At 46.7% G+C, this 20,548-nt stretch overlaps 1 protein-coding gene across 2 annotated transcripts in view; it reads right to left on the bottom strand.

Moving 5' to 3' along the window:
• The window catches only part of LOC120921655, a 62,395-nt gene that overhangs the window by 21,946 nt on the left and 19,901 nt on the right, over positions 1-20,548 (bottom strand). For both annotated transcript variants that reach the window (XM_040334168.1, XM_040334169.1), the window contains 3 exons: positions 19,259-19,549; positions 18,057-18,293; positions 4,365-4,463 (listed from right to left, as the gene is read on the bottom strand). In XM_040334168.1, the coding sequence (XP_040190102.1) occupies positions 4,365-4,463; positions 18,057-18,293; positions 19,259-19,549 (627 nt within the window). The remainder of the gene's footprint in view (positions 1-4,364; positions 4,464-18,056; positions 18,294-19,258; positions 19,550-20,548) is intronic.

Genomic DNA, 20,548 nt, shown 5'->3' with positions numbered 1-20,548 from the left:
TGTGTTCCCTTATATAGGGAATCAAAATCGATGACGTCACACCTACAGCCACACCCCCCTACAGTTAGAAACACATGTGAGGTCACACATAACCCCTTCAGCGCCCCCTAGTGGTTAACTCCCAAACTGCAACTGTCATTTTCACAATAAAGAATGCAATTTAAATGCATTTTTTGCTGTGAAAATGACAATGGTCCCAAAAATGTGTCAAAATTGTCCGAAGTGTCCGCCATAATGTCGCAGTCACGAAAAAAATCGCTGATCGCCGTCAATAGTAGTAAATTTTTTTTTATAAAAATGCAATAAAACTATCCCCTATTTTGTAAACGCTATAAATTTTGCGCAAACCAACCGATAAACGCATATTGCGATTTTTTTTAACCAAAAATAGGTAGAAGAATACGTATCGGCCTAAACTGAGGAAAAAATTTTTTTTTTATATATTTTTGGGGGATGTTTATTATGGCAAAAAGTAAAAAATATTGCATTTCTTTTCAAAATTGTCGCTCTATTTTTGTTTATAGCGCAAAAAATAAAAACCGCAGAGGTGATCAAATACCACCAAAAGAAATCTCTATTTGTGAGGGAAAAAAGGACGCCAATTTTGTTTGGGAGCCACATCGCACGACCGCGCAATTGTCAGTTAAAGCGACACAGTGCCGAATCGCAAAAACTGTCTGGGTCCTTTAGCTGCCTAAGGCTGGGTTCACACTACTACACTACTTTCATCCTACTTTGCTCTGTGTTCAATGTTTCCCTATGAGAGCGTCTTGTAGCGTCCTACACAAGTCGGTCTGACTTTGAAAATGCTCCCTGTACTACTTTTGGTCCTACATTGATCCTACTTCAGGCCCATTGAATATCATTGAAGTCGGACCAAAGTAGTATCCTGTTCATGAAAGTAGGATGGATGTAGGACCAATGTAGCAGAGCAAAAATAGGATGAAAGTAGTGTAGTAGTGTGAACCCAGCCTAAAGCTCCGGGTCTTAAGTGGTTAAATACGACCCACCCCTTCCTGGCAAGGCCACACCCCTTTCTGTTTAAGACCCACCCTGAAATTTTTGAGTGGGAAACCTAGTTCTTAGGCCCTGGGACAGAGGGGGGGGGGGGCGCATTGGATTCCCTTAATTTGCATAAATTTCCTCTCACTTCCTGTTTGGCTAAAAAAAAAATGTCACAATGTAGAGTATAGGATTTCCTATCATCTGTGCCCAGTCTTGCCACACAGAGTTAATCCATCTCTGAGCAATCCTCTTTTATTGTTCAGTGAGATAAAACGGACTTGCAGAGAAAAACCTCAGTCCGTTCCGCCCCCTGGCTCTGAGTGACAGGTTATTTACATATCATCTCATGCACTAGCCTGGAGACGGGAATTATTTTTTAATTTGGGAAAAATTACCGCGCTAAGTGAACACCAATATGAAGCTGCAACTAAAAAGCGATATACACAACAAATAGACAATAGAAAAAATGTAGTTGCGCTATAATAAATTGAAAAAAACTATATGAACTATAGCAAGTGAAAAAAATATTTGAAGTAATAACGGCTGTGAAAAATCATCAAGTTCATGGAAGTCCAAAGAAAAAACACAATTGAAATGAATCCTTCCGTAATTCACAATTTGAGAAAATCCACCACCGAAAGTGAAGACACCATAAATTATTAAATTATTTTTTTAATTCCCACCCCCCACTCCTTTTCTGAAGTCATGTGGTAACTTTTCTGGATTTTGACTGGATGTTGGTGATCATAGCAGAATTTAGTGTAAGGAATACACAGGAAAAAATGCATGCTGACAAGGGGAGTGTAGAGGAGGGCGGGGCAGTCTACTGACATCACGACTCCACCCACCGAGCTCCAGACAACAGACCCACCCACAGAATCTTCAGTTTTCAGTTCTTATAACAGACAGAGGGGAGACATTTGACAGGTAAGGATACATGCAGGAGGCGTCTATATCCGTATAGATCAGCACTATGGCAGGAGATTAGAAAGGATGAGAGCGGCTTTACATCCACTTTAATGCTACGTAGACTCATCCCCTTCATCCCGGAAGAGGACACAGCAGTAGTGGTGGGAACGATCATCAACTCACGACTCGACAACGCAAACTCCCTCTACTTAGGACTACCGAAATATCAGATTTCACGTCTACAAGTCGTCCAGAACGCGGCAGCCAGACTGATAACGGGTAAAAAGCCGTGGGAATCAGTCTCCCCGGTCTTGAGGTCCCTCCACTGGCTGCCCGTACAGGACAGGGTGACATTCAAGACACTCTGCCTCACCCACAAATGTATACAGGGTAAAGCTCCTCAATACTTCAGCGAGAACATAAAACCCTACGTCACCAATCGCAGGCTCCGGTCAACCAACCAAAACCTTCTCCAAATCCCTAAATCCCGCTACAAATCTAAGGGAGAACGTAGATTTGCAGTCCAAGGACCACGGCTCTGGAATGCTCTACCCACCCACCATCCGCTTGGAGGAAAACCATCGGGCATTTAGGAAAAAACTAAAGACCCACCTCTTTTGAAGGACCTGTACGACTCTGGATGCTAAGCGCCTTGAGGCGATTAAGTTCGCATTTGTTGCGCTATACAAGTTACTCACTCACTCAATATCTTAGCCAATCCGCTTATCTCTTTTGTGTCTGAGTCACAATGCATTCCTGAATCTTTTTAGATTCAGTTGAGGAGTCCGGTCTCGTGACTGAGGGAGTGGACTAATAGTAAGTACAGGACTTATTAGAAACTAAGCAAGATACACACTCTCAAAATGGCGCACAGGGGGCGGAGGCTATAGCCGCGTGTTGAAAGCGAAACTAAAATACGAGATTGCGAATGACCGCAATGTATTTATGAAAGTACGAATCCATTCGAAGCACGGTAGTAGACACGAATCAACGCAAAAGGCAAATCTCAAAAAAGTAACAATAAAGAAATTACGAGCAGCGTGCCGAATAAACAAAAATTATTATCTAACAAAATTACGAATTTTAGAATCAAAGAAAATAAATAAATTGGACAGAATTACGAATCATTCCGTATCAAAGAAAATAAAACTGTTACGACTAGGGTTGTCCCGATACCGATACTAGTATCGGTATCGGGACCGATTCCGAGCATTTGCGGGAGTACCTTGCTCGGGTGAACTGTCCAATCCCGAGCAAGGGGGAGTGTCTATACGCAGCGCGGCGCAAATCATTACAGCTATTCAAATGAAAGCTGTAATGTTCCCCGCACGTATTAACCAGTCGGCGGCAGCGGGATGCAGGTAAGGGGGACATGGCTGGATATGGGGGGGAGACATGGCTGCATAGGGGGGGACATGGCTGGATATGGGGAGAGACATGGCTGGATATGGGGGAGACATGGCTGCATATGGGGGACATGGCTGGATATGGGGGACATGGCTGGATATGGGGGAGACATGGCTGCATATGGGGGACATGGCTGGATATGGGGGGAGACATGGCTGCATATGGGGGACATGGCTGCATATGGGGGGACATAGCTGGATATGGGGGGAGATATGGCTGCATATGGGGGACATGGCTGGATATGGGGGGGAGACATGGCTGCATATGGGGGGACATGGCTGTATGGGGGGGGACATGGCTGGATATGGGGGGAGACATGGCTGCATATGGGGGGAGACATGGCTGCATATGGGGGGAGACATGGCTGCATGGGGGGGGACATGGCTGGATATGGGGGGACATGGCTGGATATGGGGGGGGGGACATGGCTGCATATGGGGGGACATGGCTGCATATGGGGGGACATGGCTGGATATGGGGGGAGACATGGCTGGATATGGGGGGGAGACATGGCTGGATATGGGGGGGAGACATGGCTGCATCTGTGGGGGGACATGGCTGCATCTGTGGGGGGACATGGCTGCATCTGTGGGGGGACATGGCTGCATCTGTGGGGGGACATGGCTGCATATGGGGGGGACATGGCTGCATATGTGGGGGACATGGCTGGATATGGGGGGGACATGGCTGGATATGGGGGGGACATGGCTGCATTTGTGGGGGAACATGGCTGCATTTGGGGACACATTTAAAAAAAAGTATCGGTATTCGGTATCTGCGAGTACTTGAAAAAAAGTATCTGTACTCGTACTCGGTCCTAAAAAAGTGGTATCGGGACAACCCTAGTTACGACAATGCGAACGGGGTCCGAATATGAAAACTCGCGTCTTACGAAATTACGAATCTTTATGAATCTACCGAAACGAGACGAAACAAAAGTAATGAAACAATTTTTTTTTGTTGTGCACATGTCCAATACACACACACACACACACAAAACGAATTTCTATTTATTTATACTGAGTGAAGTTCACTGTACTTACGTTTAAACCAAAACACTAGGATGAAGATGCCCATAAGAATAATAATAATAAGAAGAGTAGCAGAAATAATAATAGCAATGGAATGACGTCTTCCATACTCTGTAAAACAAACCAGAAAAGGATATTGGTGTTAGACCTCACAGTCAGTCATTGATCACTCACCATACAGGGAGTGCAGAATTATTAGGCAAATGAGTATTTTGACCACATCATCCTCTTTATGCATGTTGTCTTACTCCAAGCTGTATAGGCTCGAAAAGCCTACTACCAATTAAGCATATTAGGTGATGTGCATCTCTGTAATGAGAAGGGGTGTGGTCTAATGACATCAACACCCTATATCAGGTGTGCATAATTATTAGGCAACTTCCTTTCCTTTGGCAAAATGGGTCAAAAGAAGGACTTGACAGGCTCAGAAAAGTCAAAAATAGTGAGATATCTAGCAGAGGGATGCAGCACTCTTAAAATTGCAAAGCTTCTGAAGCGTGATCATCGAACAATCAATCGTTTCATTCAAAATAGTCAACAGGGTCGCAAGAAGCGTGTGGAAAAACCAAGGCGCAAAATAACTGCCCATGAACTGAGAAAAGTCAAGCGTGCAGCTGCCAAGATGCCACTTGCCACCAGTTTGGCCATATTTCAGAGCTGCAACATCACTGGAGTGCCCAAAAGCACAAGGTGTGCAATACTCAGAGACATGGCCAAGGTAAGAAAGGCTGAAAGACGACCACCACTGAACAAGACACACAAGCTGAAACGTCAAGACTGGGCCAAGAAATATCTCAAGACTGATTTTTCTAAGGTTTTATGGACTGATGAAATGAGAGTGAGTCTTGATGGGCCAGATGGAAGAGCCCGTGGCTGGATTGGTAAAGGGCAGAGAGCTCCAGTCCGACTCAGACGCCAGCAAGGTGGAGGTGGAGTACTGGTTTGGGCTGGTATCATCAAAGATGAGCTTGTGGGGCCTTTTCGGATTGAGGATGGAGTCAAGCTCAACTCCCAGTCCTACTGCCAGTTTCTGGAAGACACCTTCTTCAAGCAGTGGTACAGGAAGAAGTCTGCATCCTTCAAGAAAAACATGATTTTCATGCAGGACAATGCTCCATCACACGCGTCCAAGTACTCCACAGCGTGGCTGGCAAGAAAGGGTATAAAAGAAGAAAAACTAATGACATGGCCTCCTTGTTCACCTGATCTCAACCCCATTGAGAACCTGTGGTCCATCATCAAATGTGAGATTTACAAGGAGGGAAAACAGTACACCTCTCTGAACAGTGTCTGGGAGTGTCATCATTCAACCCCCGCTACTATACTGGAGACTAGGGATGAGCTTTGAGTTCGAGTCGAACTCATGTTCGACTCGAACATTGCCTGTTCGCCTGTTCGGCTAACAACGAACAATTAGTGGTGTTCGCGGCAAATTCGAAAAGCCGCGGAACACCCTGTTAAAGTCTATGGGAGAAATCTAAAGTTCTAATTTTAAAGGCTAATATGCAATTTATTGTCCTAAAAAGTGTTTGGGGACCCGGGTCCTGTCCCAGGAAACATGTATCAATGCAAAAAAAAAGTTTTAAAAACGGCCGTTTTTTCGGGAGCAGTGAATTTAATAATGCTAAAAGTGAAACAATAAAAGTGAAATATTACTTTAAATTTCGTACCTGGGGGGGGGGGGGGGGGGGGGGGGGTGTAAAGTTAGCATGTGAAATATCGCATGTTTCCCGTACATAGAACTGTCCCTGCACAAAGTGTCATTTCTGAAAGAAAAAAAAGTATTTTAACCACTTAAAGACCTTAGGTGTTTTTCAGATTTGGTGTTTGCAAGACTAAAACATTTTTTTCTGCTAGAAAATTACTTAAAACCCCCAAACATTATATATTTTTTGTTTTCCAACACCCTAGAGAATAAAATGGCAGTCATTGCAATACTTTTTGTCACACCGTATTTGCGCAGCAGTCTTACAAGCGCACTTTTTTTGGAAAAAATTCACTTTTTTGAATTAAAAAATAAGACAACAATAAATTTGGCCCAATTTTTTTATATATTGTGAAAGATAATGTTACGCCGAGTAAAATGATACCCAACATGTCACGCTTTAAAATTGCGCCCGCTCGTGGCATGGCGTCAAACTTTTACCCTTAAAAATCTAGATAGGCGACGTTTAAAAAATTCTATAAGTTGCATTTTTTGAGCTACAGAGTAGCTCTAGGGCTATAATTATTGCTCTCGCTCTAACGATCGCGGCGATACCTCACTTGTGTGATTTGAACACCGTTTTCATATGCGGGCGCTACTCACGTATGCGTTCGCTTCTGCGCGCGAGCTCGTCAGGACGGGGCGCTTTAAAAAAAAATTTTTTTTGTTTTCTTATTTAATTTTATTGATTTTATTATTTTTTACACTAAAATATAAAAAAAAAAAAAAAATGATCACTTTTATTCCTATTACAAGGAATGTAAACATCCCTTGTAATAGAAAAAAGCATGACAGGTCCTCTTAAATATGAGATCTGGGGTCAAAAAGACCTCAGATCTCATATTTAGGCTTAAATGCAAAAAAAAAAAAAAAAAAAGGAAAATTTGTCATTTAAAAAAATGACAGAAAAAAAATTGTCTCTTTAAGAGGCTGGGCGGGACTGACGTTTTGACGTCACTTCCGCCCAGCAGAGCTATGAGGACGGGTGGGGGCCATCTTGCCCTCACTCAAGTCCTCACTCTCCTGGCGGCAGCATCGGATCTCCTCCGCCGCTACCGACGGCTCCGGTAAGCGGCGGAGGGCGCGGAAAAGCGGCGGGAGGGGGGGGGCCCCCTCTCCCGCCACCGATAACGGCGATCTCGCGGAGACCGCCGTTATCGTTTACACGGCCGCCAGCTGAAAACATGGATATCTCAGTTGTGGCAGCAGCTGCTGCCGTTACTGAGATATCCATGTTTAAAAAGAGGACGTACATATACAGTGGGGGGTCCGTAAGTGGTTAAAACTGGACTTGCGGCTCTAATGAATTGTCGGGTCTGGCAATTCAGAGAGAATTCATTCATAAAAAATAAAAAAAAGCGTGGGGGTCCCCCCAAATTCCACTACCAGGCCCTTCAGGTCTGGAATGGATATTAAGGGGAACCCCGCCGTCAATTTAAAAAAAATTACGTGGGGTTCCCCCCAAATATCCATTCCAGACCCTTCAGGTCTGGTGTGGATTTTAAGGGGAACTCCACCCCAAATTTAAAAAAAAAATGGCGTGGTGTTCCCCCAAAAATTCACACAGACCCCTTATCCGAGCACGTTAACCTTGCCGGCCGCAGAAAAGAGGGGGGGACAGAGTGCGGCCCCCCCTCTCCTGAACCGTACCAGGCCACATGCCCTCAACATGGGGAGGATGTCCCCATGTTGATGGGGACAAGGGCCTCATCCCCACAACCCTTGCCTGGTGGTTGTGGGGGTCTGCGGGTGGGGGGCTTATCAGAATCTGGAAGATCCCTTTAACAAAGGGGACCCCCAGATCCTGCCCCCCCATGTGAATTGGTAATGGGGTACATTGTACCCCTACCATTTCACAAAGGAAGTGTAAATAGTTGGAAAAAACACACACACACACCGTAGAAAAAAGACCTTTATTAATAAAAAAAAAATAAAAATCCAGCGGTGGTAATCCACTCTCGGTCCCGGCTTCCTGCTCCAACGTTGTCTGTATCCAGCGACGGGTGATCTCCGGTCCAGCGATGAGAAGATCCATCCATCCAGAGCGTAGCCACGCCGACCTCCTCTCTCCGCTGGACACAGCCCAGCGAATGACGTGGCTGAAGCTGTGACATTTCTTATATAGGGGAGGCGGGGCCACCCGTCACATGACCCCGCCCCCTCTGACGCACCCTCCGCTACATCACTGGGGAAGCCCCCTCTGACGCAAGGGGGAAGGGGATGAGGCCCTTGACCCCATCAACATGGGGACATCCTCCCCATGTTGAGGGCATGTGGCCTGGTACGGTTCAGGAGAGGGGGGGCCGCACTCTTTGCCCCCCTTTTTTCTGCGGCCGGCCAGGTTAACGTGCTCGGATAAGGGGTCTGGTGTGAATTTTTGGGGGAACACCACACCATTTTTATTTTTAAATTTGGGGTGGAGTTCCCCCTTTAAAATCCACACCAGACCTGAAGGGTTTGGAATGGATATTTGGGGGGAACCCCACGTCATTTTTTTTTTAATTGACGGCGGGGTTCCCCTTAATATCCATTTCACACCTGAAGGGCCTGGTAATGGAATTTGGGGGGACCCCCACGCTATTTTTTATTTTTTTTATGAATGAATTCTCTCTGAATTGCCAGAGCCGACAATTCATTATAGCCGCAAGTCCGGTTTTAAAAGACTTTTTTTCCTTTCAGAAATGACACTTAGTGCAGGGACAGTTCTATGTACTGGAAACATGCGCTATTTCACATGTTAACTTACACCCCCCCTAGGTAAATTTAAAGTAATATTTCACTTTTATTGTTTCACTTTTATCATTATTAAAATTCACTGCTCCATAAAAACGGCCGCTTTTAAAACTTTTTTTTGCATTATACATGTCCCCTGGGGCAGGACCCGGGTCCCCAAACACTATTTAGGACAATAACTTGCATATTAGCCTTTACAATTAGCACTTTAGATTTCAAATGTTCGAGTCCCATAGACTTTAACGGGGTTCTAAAGTTCACACGAACATTTGGTGTGTTCGCAAGTTCTGGTGCGAACCGAACAGAGGGGTGTTTGGCTCATCCCTACTGGAGACGAGGTGTGGGGGAAGCAATGGGAAAAGTCCTCCACTTGGTTGTGATTGCCTCCCTTCAAGGCCAGAAAAAGATCTAAACAGGGCGGCCATCATAAATTTTGGGGCCACTTACGCAGCTTTAGGCAGGGTCCCTTACAGGTGTAATGCAACAAAAAAAAAAGAACGGGAGGGGGGCCGGCCGGGCCTGTAAGGGGCCCTGGGGATCACTGGGCCCCTTATAGGTGTAATGCAAAAAATAAAATGGGAGGGGGGCCGGCCGGGCCTGTAAGGGGCCCTGGGGATCACTGGGCCCCTTATAGGTGTAATGCAAAAAATAAAATGGGAGGGGGGCCGGCCGGGCCTGTAAGGGGCCCTGGGGATCACTGGGCCCCTTATAGGTGTAATGCAAAAAATAAAATGGGAGGGGGGCCGGCCGGGCCTGTAAGGGGCCCTGGGGATCATTGGGCCCCTTATAGGTGTAATGCAAAAAATAAAATGGGAGGGGGGCCGGCCGGGACTGTAAGGGGCCCTGGGGATCATTGGGCCCCTTATAGGTGTAATGCAAAAAATAAAATGGGAGGGGGGCCGGCCGGGCCTGTAAGGGGCCCTGGGGATCACTGGGCCCCTTATAGGTGTAATGCAAAAAATAAAATGGGAGGGGGGGCGGCCGGGCCTGTAAGGGGCCCTGGGGATCACTGGGCCCCTTATAGGTGTAATGCAAAAAATAAAATGGGAGGGGGGCCGGCCGGGCCTGTAAGGGGCCCTGGGGATCACTGGGCCCCTTATAGGTGTAATGCAAAAAATAAAATGGGAGGGGGGCCGGCCGGGCCTGTAAGGGGCCCTGGGGATCATTGGGCCCCTTATAGGTGTAATGCAAAAAATAAAATGAGAGGGGGGCCGGCCGGGCCTGTAAGGGGCCCTGGGGATCATTGGGCCCCTTACAGGTGTAATGCAAAAAATAAATAAATTAATAATAAAAAATAAAAAAACAGGAGGGGCGCCAGCCGGGCTTGTAAGGGGCACTGGGGACCATCGACCCCCTTAAAGGTGTAATGCAAAAAAAAAAAAAAAAAAAACACGGGAAGGGGGCCAGCCGGGCCTGTAAGGGGCCCTGGGGATCACTGGGCCCCTTATAGGTGTAATGCAAAAAATAAAATGGGAGGGGGGCCGGCCGGGCCTGTAAGGGGCCCTGGGGGATCACTGGGCCCCTTATAGGTGTAATGCAAAAAATAAAATGGGAGGGGGGCCGGCCGGGACTGTAAGGGGCCCTGGGGATCATTGGGCCCCTTATAGGTGTAGTGCAAAAAATAAAATGGGAGGGGGGCTGGCCGGGCCTGTAAGGGGCCCTGGGGATCATTGGGCCCCTTACAGGTGTAATGCAAAAAATAAATAAATTAATAATAAAAAATAAAAAAACAGGAGGGGCGCCAGCCGGGCTTGTAAGGGGCACTGGGGACCATCGACCCCCTTAAAGGTGTAATGCAAAAAAAAAAAAAAAAAACACGGGAAGGGGGCCAGCCGGGCCCCTTACAGGTGTAATGCCTGTTCCCCCCTGATGGCGACCCTGGATCTAAATTTCACATTAAAGAGGATCTTCGCTGTATCTGAGCACCACAAACCCCAAAAACTATTTAATTCATTTCTAATATTCAAAGCAAAGTCCCCCATTGTCAGGGCTGGGCTCCTGCTATAACTAGCAGCTCTTTTCTTTCAGTGCACAGAGGCTGCTCAGCTGTCAGTTAGACCCCTTTTTGCACACTGAGGAGTTTTTCAGGCATTTTAGCGCTAAAAATAGCGCCTAAGTACCGTCTGAAAAACTCCTGCCCTGCAGTCTCGGTGTGAAGGCGATGCGCTGGCGGGACTGCTCCAAAAGTCCTGCCAGCAGCATCTTTGGAGCGGTGTGTTTACCACTCCTCCACCACTCCTTCCCATTGAAAACAATGGGACACCGCGGCTATACCGCTGGCAATGCGTCTCTGCAGAGGCGCATTGCCGGCGGTATTAACCCTTTTTTGGGCGCTAGCGGGGGTTTAAACCGTACCGCTAGCGGCCGAATACCGCGCAATTCCAACGGTATAGTGCCGCTAAAAATACCACCACCGAACCTCCCGCCCCAGTGTAAAGGGGCCTAAAAGAGGAAGTAAACCCTCTAAAAGTTTTCCTTAAAAAAACCCTGTAAGAGAAAGGCATAGTGAGCTAGTATACATAGCATACTAGCTCATTATGAATTACTTGAGATCAAAGCCCCCATAGTGGCCCTCGTTCCTCTCCTCCGCCATGATACCCGGAGTGACTTCTTCCGGGTATCCCTGCTCTGGTGCTGTGACAGGCTGGAGCAGCGACGACGTCACTCCCGCGCATGCACGCTGGAGCCGGCAGTGACGGCGTGATCGCCTTTCACTGCGGCACGCTCCTGCACTGTTGTCTACGGCGCGCATGCGCTGTAGACATCGGTGCAGTCTTTTCTGCAAATATCTCCTTAACCGTATAGGTTAACCACTTAAGCCCCGGACCATTTTGTTGCTAAAAGACCAGGCCACTTTTTGCGATTCGGCACTGCGTCACTTTAACTGACAATTGCGCGGTCGTGCGACGTGGCTCCCAAACAAAATCCTTTTTTTCCCACAAATAGAGCTTTCTTTTGGTGGTATTTGATCACCTCTGCGTTTTTTATTTTTTTGCGCTATAAACAAAAATAGAGCGACAATTTTGAAAAAAATTCAATATTTTTTACTTTTTGCTATAATAAATATCCCCCAAAAATATATCTAAAAAACATTTTTTTCCTCAGTTTAGGCCGATACGTATTCTTCTACCTATTTTTGGTAAAAAAAAACGCAATAAGCGTTTATCGGTTGGTTTGCGCAAAATTTATAGCATTTACAAAATAGGGGATCGTTTTATTGCATTTTTATCAACTCTTTTTTTTTACTACTAATGGCGGCGATCAGCGATTTTTTTCGTGACTGCGACATTATGGCGGACACTTCGGACAATTTTGACACATTTTTGGGACCATTGTCATTTTCACAGCAAAAAATGCACTTAAAATGCACTGATTATTGTGAAAATGACAATTACAGTTTGGGAGTTAACCACAGGGGGGCGCTGAAGGGGTTATGTGTGACCTCATATGTTTTTCTAACTGTAGGGGGGTGTGGCTGTAGGTGTGACATCATTGATTGTGATTCCCTATAAAAAGGGAACACACAATCAATGCGGGCGCCACTGTGAAGAACGGGGAAGGTGTGTTTACACACGGCTCTCCCCGTTCTTCAGCTCCAGGGACCGATCGCGGGACTCCAGCGGCGATCGGGTCCGCGAGTCCCGGTCACGGAGCTTCAGACCGGGTCGCGGGCACGCGCCCGCAACCCACGGCTGGGCACTAACAGAGGACGTACCTGTGCCCAGCTGTGCTATTCTGCCGACGTAGATCTGCAGGAGGCGGTCCTTAAGTGGTTAAGGAGATATTTCTTGCACCTACAGGTAAGCCTTAATCTAGGGGCTGACCCCTGTAGGTCAAAGTGGTCTGTAAGGGTTGGTTTACAACCACTTTAATTACCAACCACTCGTTACCACAGTGACTCACCTGGTTACCATTACCTGCCTCATTAGTCCAGCTTACAGTCTGCCCCTTTTGGCTATTTAAAGGGTAACTCAACTTTAACCACTTGCCGACTGCCTAATATCCATTTAAGTTGGCAGAATGGCATGAACAGGCAAAGCAACGTACCTGTACGTTGCTTTGAAACTGCCGCCTAGTGGGCGCGTGTGCGCGGTGAGCTCCGTGACCGTGTGGCCGGAGTGGCAGAACTAGGGTGACCACATTTCCAAACTACCATTCGGGGACACCCCCCCCTTCCCAAAAATCAGCTTGTGCTGTAACGAATCACAGCACAGTGATTGGACACAAGAGGCGGGATTTATGATTCTCCAATCACAAGCAGGGGGCGGGGACTGTGCTCCTCCAGGCATTCCCGGCCAGGACAAGTACTGTCAGTGAGTAAAGTGGTGATGTGGTGGCCTTTTTTGGGGGAATCAGTTTGGCCCGGGGGGGGGGGGGGGGGCTGTGTAAGTTTTATTCCTGGACACTGTATTGTCCTGTAATGAAGGTGCCCGGGACAGACCTGCAAAATGCGGGACTGTCCCGGGCAATCCGGGACATGTGGTCACCCTAGGCAGAACGAGGAGATGCCTATGTAAACAAGGCTTTTCCCGTCACGCACATTTGTAACTGCGGGCAGCCTTCCTAATGTTTTTATGTACGTTTTTTTTTTTTGCTCTGTGGGTTTGTTGTAACCATTTTTTTTTCATGTGTTTGTTTATAACACTAATACAAATATTTTTTTTTTTTTTTTTTTTTTTTTTTAAAACAAGGCATTTCCCTGTTCTGCCTAGCAACATGACAGAAATCTACTGCTCCCTGTCATCGGGAGCAGTGATTACTGTCGTGTCAGTGGTAGCCCAGCCCCCAAAGTTAGAATCACTCCCTAGGACACACTTAACCCCTTCCTCGCCCCCCCTAGTGGTTAACCCCCTCCCTGCCAGTGTCATTTACACAGTAATCAGTGAATTTGTATAGCACTGATCGCTGTATAAATGACAATGGTCCCAAAATAGCATCAAGAGTGTCTGATGTGTCCGCCGCAATATTGCAGTCATGATAAAAAAATAAATAAAAATAAAAAAAACGCAGATCGCCGCCATTACTAGTATAAAAAAAATATATAATAATAAAAATGCCATAAATCTATCCCCTATTTTGTAGACGCTATAACTTTTGCGCAAACCAATCAATAAACGCTTATTGCGATTTTTTCCCCCAAAAAATAAGTAGAAGAATACGTATCGGCCTAAACTGAGGAAAATTTATTTTTTTATATATTTTTGGGGGATATTTATTATAGCAAAAAGTAAAAAATATTGCTTATTTTTTCAAAATTGTCGCTCTATTTTTGTTTATAGAGCAAAAAATAAAAACCGCAGAGGTGATCAAATACCACCAAAAAAAAGCTCTATTTGTGGGAAAAAAAGGACGCCAATTTTGTTTGGGAGCGACGGCGCACGACCGCGCAATTGTCAGTTAAAGCGACGCAGTGCCGAATCGCGAAAAGTGCTCTGGTCAGAAAGGGGGGTAAATTCTTAAAATCAAATGTAGAATTGAAAGCCCCGGCATGGCAATTAAACCAAAATAATCATGGCTTAGCTTTCATAGAGTTCATAATGGTAATATCGAACGCTCTGATGAATGATTTATCTAAATGATTGTGCAAATAAAAATCTACCATATGACCAGTGGCGGTGCGTCCATAGAGGGCGCCGGAGCGCCGCCCCCTCTCGCTCCCGCCCCGCCACTGAATACATTACATAGATTCTTGCATTGCATGAAGCTATGTATTGCCGCTGCCGCCGACTATTCAGATGGCCGGCCCCCTGGTGAGCACCGGCCACCTGAATAACGGCAGGTGGTTGGCTGTGGAAGTGCCTATCAGAGCCAGCGGCTCTGATAGGCTTTCCGATTACAGCCCTCCGGCTTCCAGATGCTTATCCAAGGGACGCACAGGGGGGTGCGTTTCTTGGATAAGACTGACAGGCGTCTCAGCCAATGAGGTTCACCGGTTCTGGAATTGGCTGAAGCGTCATCAAAGGCGGGAGAAGACATCGAGGGTTGGTAGAAGCAGGATGGCTGACCCCAGAAAGGTACGTGCCAGGCGGGGGGGGGGGGGGGCATTTTACAGGGAACAGTGGCGACAATTGCTGGGCACAGTGGCTACAATTGCTGGGCACAGTGGCGAAAATTGATGGGCACACTGGCTACAATATTGCTGGGCACAGTGGTGAAAATTGATGGGCAAAGTGGATACAATATTGCTGGGCACAGTGGTGAAAATTGATGGGCAAAGTGGATACAATATTGCTGGGCACAGTGGCTACAATATTGCTGGGCACAGTGGCTACAATATTGATGGGCACAGTGGCTACAATATTGCTGGGCACAGTGGCGACAATTGCTGGGCACTGTGGCGACAATTGCTGGGCACAGTGGCGACAATTGCTGGGCACAGTGGCGACAATTGCTGGGCACAGTGGTGACAATTGCTGGGCACAGTGGTGACAATTGCTGGGCACAGTGGCGAAAATTGATGGGCACACTGGCTACAATATTGCTGGGCACAGTGGTGAAAATTGATGGGCAAAGTGGATACAATATTGCTGGGCACAGTGGCTACAATATTGCTGGGCACAGTGGCTACAATATTGCTGGGCACAGTGGCAAAAATTGATGGGCACAGTGGCTACAATATTGCTGGGCACAGTGGGGACAATTGCTGGGCACAGTGGCGACAATTGCTGGGCACAGTGGCGACAATTGCTGGGCACAGTGGTGACAATTGCTGGGCACAGTGGTGACAATTGATGGGCACAGTGGCGATAATTGATGGGCACAGTGGCGACAATTGATGGCACAGTGGCTGCCTTTGATGGGCACAGTGGTTGCAATTGATGGGCACAGTGAGGCTGCAATTGTTTTTTTTTTCGTTTGTTTGCGCCCCCCCAAAAAAAATTGAGCACCAGCCGCCACTGCATATGACCAGACTTATGCCACGTACACACAGCCGTTTTTCATGTCCTAGAAAAAAAAAAAATTCTCGACGTGATTCTCGTCAAGCCTGCCTTGCACACACACGATCGTGAAAAAAAATCTGGAGCAAAGTGCGGTGACGTACAACACGGATGGCGCCACCCTTTGGGCTGTTTTTGTTGATTTCGTGTTAGTAAAGTTTGGTGAGAGACGATTCGCGCTTTTCAGTCTTCGTGCTTTTCAGTCCGTTACAGCGTGATGAATGTGCTATCTCCATTACGAATGCTAGTTTTACCAGAACGAGCGCTCCCGTCTCATAACTTGCTTCTGAGCATGCGCGTTTTTTTTCCCGTCGTTAAAGCCCACACACGACCGTTTTTCATGACATTTAAAAAAAATTGCATTTTTCACGTTATGAAAAACGGTCGTGTGTACGCGGCATTGGACAGATATCACAGATAGAAGTGTCCCTGTTAGAATATTTCTCCTCTATTTCTCTTCTGCTAGCAACTCCAAATGTTTAATTTTCCCATCACTGTCACTTTCCAGTGACTTTGGCAATCAGGACAATTAGAGAGACCAATTCTCCCTAACAGGGACACAGACACCGATAAAAAAACGGGCAGGGTTCCGCCGCAGAGACCACCATTATCGGAAACCGGACCGTCGCCTGAGGAGATGGGTACGTGGGTTATAGTAGATAGCTGCTGCCATAACCAAGATATCCCTCTTCAACTGTGATTCTCAACTTGGGGGTCGAAATGCGATTTGCCAGGGGTCACCGAAACATTGTGCTGTTCCTGAAGCCCGCACCAGTCTTTTCGTGGCCGCCCAGCAGGGCTGTCCCTGGAGCCTGCGGCCGCCCACTCAGCCTCTTTGCAGCCGCTCATTCAGTTCACGGAATGGGTGGGGGGCAGAGACTAGAGGTCAGCTGACTGGTGAGGAATGTGAATTGGGAGGGGCTGGAGAAGAACCTATCTACCTGTGATTAGATTTGCCATTAAAAGTCCCCACTACAGTTCTCAGATCTCAGAACAGATGACCTTAATCAAGAGCACCTAAGTTGGCTGATCAGAACTGATCCCAACTCTCCGCCAGCACTGCCACTGATCCCAACTCCCTGCCAGCCACTGCCACTTATCCCAACTCCGCGCCAGCACTGCCACTGATCCCAACTCCCCGCCAGCACTGCCACTGATCCCAACTCTCCACCAGCACTGCCACTGATGCCAACTCCTGCCAGCCACTGCCACTTATCCCAACTCCGCGCCAGCACTGCCACTGATCCCAACTCCCCGCCAGCACTGCCACTGATCCCAACTCTCCACCAGCACTGCCACTGATGCCAACTCCTGCCAGCCACTGCCACTTATCCCAACTCCGCGCCAGCACTGCCACTGATTCCAACTCCTCGCCAGCACTGCCACTGATCCCAACTCCCCCCCAGCACTGCCACTGATTCCAACTCCTCCCCAGCACTGCCACTGATCCCAACTCCCCGCCAGCACTACCACTCATCCCAACTCCCCGCCAGCACTGCCACTGATTCCAACTCCTCCCCAGCACTGCCACTGATCCCAACTCCCCGCCAGCACTGCCACTGATCCCAACTCCCCGCCAGCACTACCACTGATCCCAACTCCCCGCCAGCACTACCACTGATCCCAACTCCCCGCCAGCACTACCTATGATCCCAACTCCCCGCCAGCACTGATACTCATCCCAACTCCCCCCAACACTACCACTCATCCCAACTCCCCACCAGCACTACCACTCATCCCAACTCCCCACCAGCACTGCCACTCATCCAAACTCCCCACCAGCACTGCCACTCATGCCAACTCCCCACCAGCACTGCAACTAATCCTAACCCCCCCGTCAGCACTGCTACTAATCCCAACTCTCCCACCAAGGAGTAAGAGAAGGAATACAATTAGAGAATACATGTAAGGGAGAGGAAAAAAGGGAGAGAAAGAACAAGAAATACGGCTAGAGAGAGGGATGAGGGGGAAAAACAAGAAATTAGGAAAGAGATACAAGGGAAAGAAAAGGAGTAAAAAAGAAAGAGCGGAACATTCGAAAAATGTACCATAAGGGGTTTTAATACTGTACGAGTGGAAGGGACTCGGGGAGCGCTAAATGTCCGCGTGTTAGGGGCGCAAATGACTTGTCTTGCCTTGGCTGCTGACAACCCACGCTACTAAAATAACTATACTGTTAGGGGTCCCCACAACTTGGGAAATATTATCAAGGGGTCACGGCACTAGAAAGGTTGAGAACCACTGCTCTTCAAGGTGCCCACGTATATAGTCGTGCGGCGGTCCGGAAGTGGTTAGATATGCATTTTTTTATTCGCCTCTGTGTCTCACCTGACTTCCCTGAAGGGATTCTTCTGGATTGGCTATTTTCAGACACATTGTTGTTCACAGTGCAGCTCACTATCACGTCCTCTTTTGGTCGGAGTTCAGTGTATTCCTGGTCAGTAGTCTCAGTTTCTTTTCCATTGACCAGCCATTTGTAGGTTACATTGATTGTGGAGGACACACAATGCAGGATAATCTGCTGATCGGTGCTGCTGTCAGTGATGGTTGGTTTGGAAACTCGATCTGTAAGCAAAAATCATAACCTCAGACAGTAATATAAAAACAAGGACCCATTCTAACACCCTCACACCGGTGTCACATAGATATGTGGCACCATGGAAGTCGGCTTTCTTTCACATATGGAAATGGAAATTAGTCTGGACTACTAGAATGGACTTTGGAGCGGTACAAGTAATGAATGTAAAAAATCTATAAATATTTATTCATAAAAAAAAGTATATGAAAGAGAATATACATAATTTCGTGAAAACAGTACAACATCGGCATACTAACGTAGTATATATTATAAAGAGTATTACAAAACAGCTTATACTTATGCAAATATACTCATGACATGAGATCATATAGCACAGAAAGCTGTATATAAACGTTTAATCATTGAAACTGAGTTTGGTATGTGGAATGGTAAGTCTTGCTTTTACTCTCAACATGTTTCGCGTACAGGACGCTTCATCAGGAGCATAGAGGTAGGTTAAACAGGTCTCCGCACAGGTTTGTGGAGCAGACCATTAATGATAAAGTATGGTATATACAGCGTTGTTGCCTAAACATGCCTTTAGGGCATGTATTAGGTCCTTTAAAACACCTTTGTATATGAGGGGAAAAAACTTTGGCTGAAGCACATTTGATTGAAGGGTAGTGGAGGGTAGCAACTGGTTATCCCAACCAAGGTGCCCAGATCGTGTCCCTGGAACTGATGTACCTCCAAATATTGGGTCGGTAGGACATCAAGGGGGAAGAGATGATAGGGTAGAATATGGTAACCCCAGCACAGCATAGGAGGTAATTCCGTGACTGGTACACTGTTTATCTTGATGTCCAGGGAGCAGGCATACAGCCGGGACCAATGGGGAGCGTGGAGGGGATATTGTGTCCGTGTTGCGCTCACACGTGCAAATATTGTGCAGAGCCTAGGACTTCCCACAATCTTTTTACATCATTGTCATTTTACCTTCACACAGACTTACCGAGTACAGCGAGCCGTATTTCAGTTTCCTGAATAAAATTATTCACAATGACCTCCGACTTGTAGGCCCCTGAGTCCTCCTTAGTCAGCTTTCTTATGGTCAGGGATCCGTTACGATGTAAGTCAGCTCTGTCTGCCAGGCGATAAAAATGGCTTTGTGGTGGTTCCAACTCCATATCCACCAGTTTGTTATTGTTCAGCTTCCAGTTTATTTCTGTTGGGACCCCGGAAAACTTTGGCACCAGAGTGACATCATCTTCAACCGCTTTCTGGACCATCAGTGGCGGCAGAGCTGTATAGAGAGCAGAGGGAGCAACCTCAATATGGAAGCAGTAACCACGTGATCTCTGTACAGCACTGCGGTATATGTCAGAGCTTTATAAATGCATAATAATGTGTGACTGTGGGGGAGGGGACATTAGAGTGTAAGCTCCTCTGGTACAGAGACTGATGTGACTGGCTCAGTGTTCTCTGTACAGCGCCGTGGTCAGAGCTATAAAATTTTATAATAATAATAATAATAATAGTGTGTGACTGTGGGGGGGGGGGGGACATTAGTCAGAGCTTTAAACATTTATAAAATTATTAATAGTAGTAATAATAAAAGTAATACAAGTAAAAGTAATAATAAAAAACATAATAGTGTGTGACTGTGGTGGGACAATAGAGTGTAAGCTCCTCCGGTACTGCAGATGCAGTCTATACCAATCAAAGAACATAGACAGGTAATTCGTAAAATCACATCGAAGGCTAGAATCACTCAAAATGCCTGTCGATCAAAGCTACATAAACAGTACAGAACCCAAAATTAAAAACTAGAGAGTCAAAGGACAAGCTACAATGTTTTCTGTAAAAAGGTCAAATGCCAGTGTGAAAAGCCTTAGATGGAAGTTACTTGTTTTTCACTGGCTAAAGAGAAGAGTGGAAAAGAGAAAAAAGGGGAAGAAGAGACAGAGAAAGAGAAAGAGAGAGGAAGAGGAAGAGAATTAAGGGAAGAGGAAGAGCATGAGAAATAGAAAGAGGAAAAAGAGGAAGAGAATTAAGGAAGAGAATTAAGGGAGAGAAAAAGAAATGCCGCATACACACGGTTGGACTTTTCAACAAACAAACCTCCATCGGAATTTCCGATGGAAAAATAGAGAACCTGACATTTCCGACAGAAAAAGTCCGATGGGGCATACACACGGTCGGAATATCCGATGGAAAGCTCCCATTGGACTTTTTCTGTTGGAAATTCCGACCGTGTGTACGCAGCAAAAAAGAGAATTAGGGAAGAGAAAGAGAATTAGTA

This window comes from Rana temporaria (genome assembly GCF_905171775.1).
Source record: "Rana temporaria chromosome 2 unlocalized genomic scaffold, aRanTem1.1 chr2l, whole genome shotgun sequence".
In the NCBI taxonomy this organism is placed as follows: Eukaryota; Metazoa; Chordata; class Amphibia; order Anura; family Ranidae; genus Rana; species Rana temporaria.
Note: the sequence above shows the minus strand (reverse complement) of the source record. Positions and strands in the feature narration are given on the sequence as shown.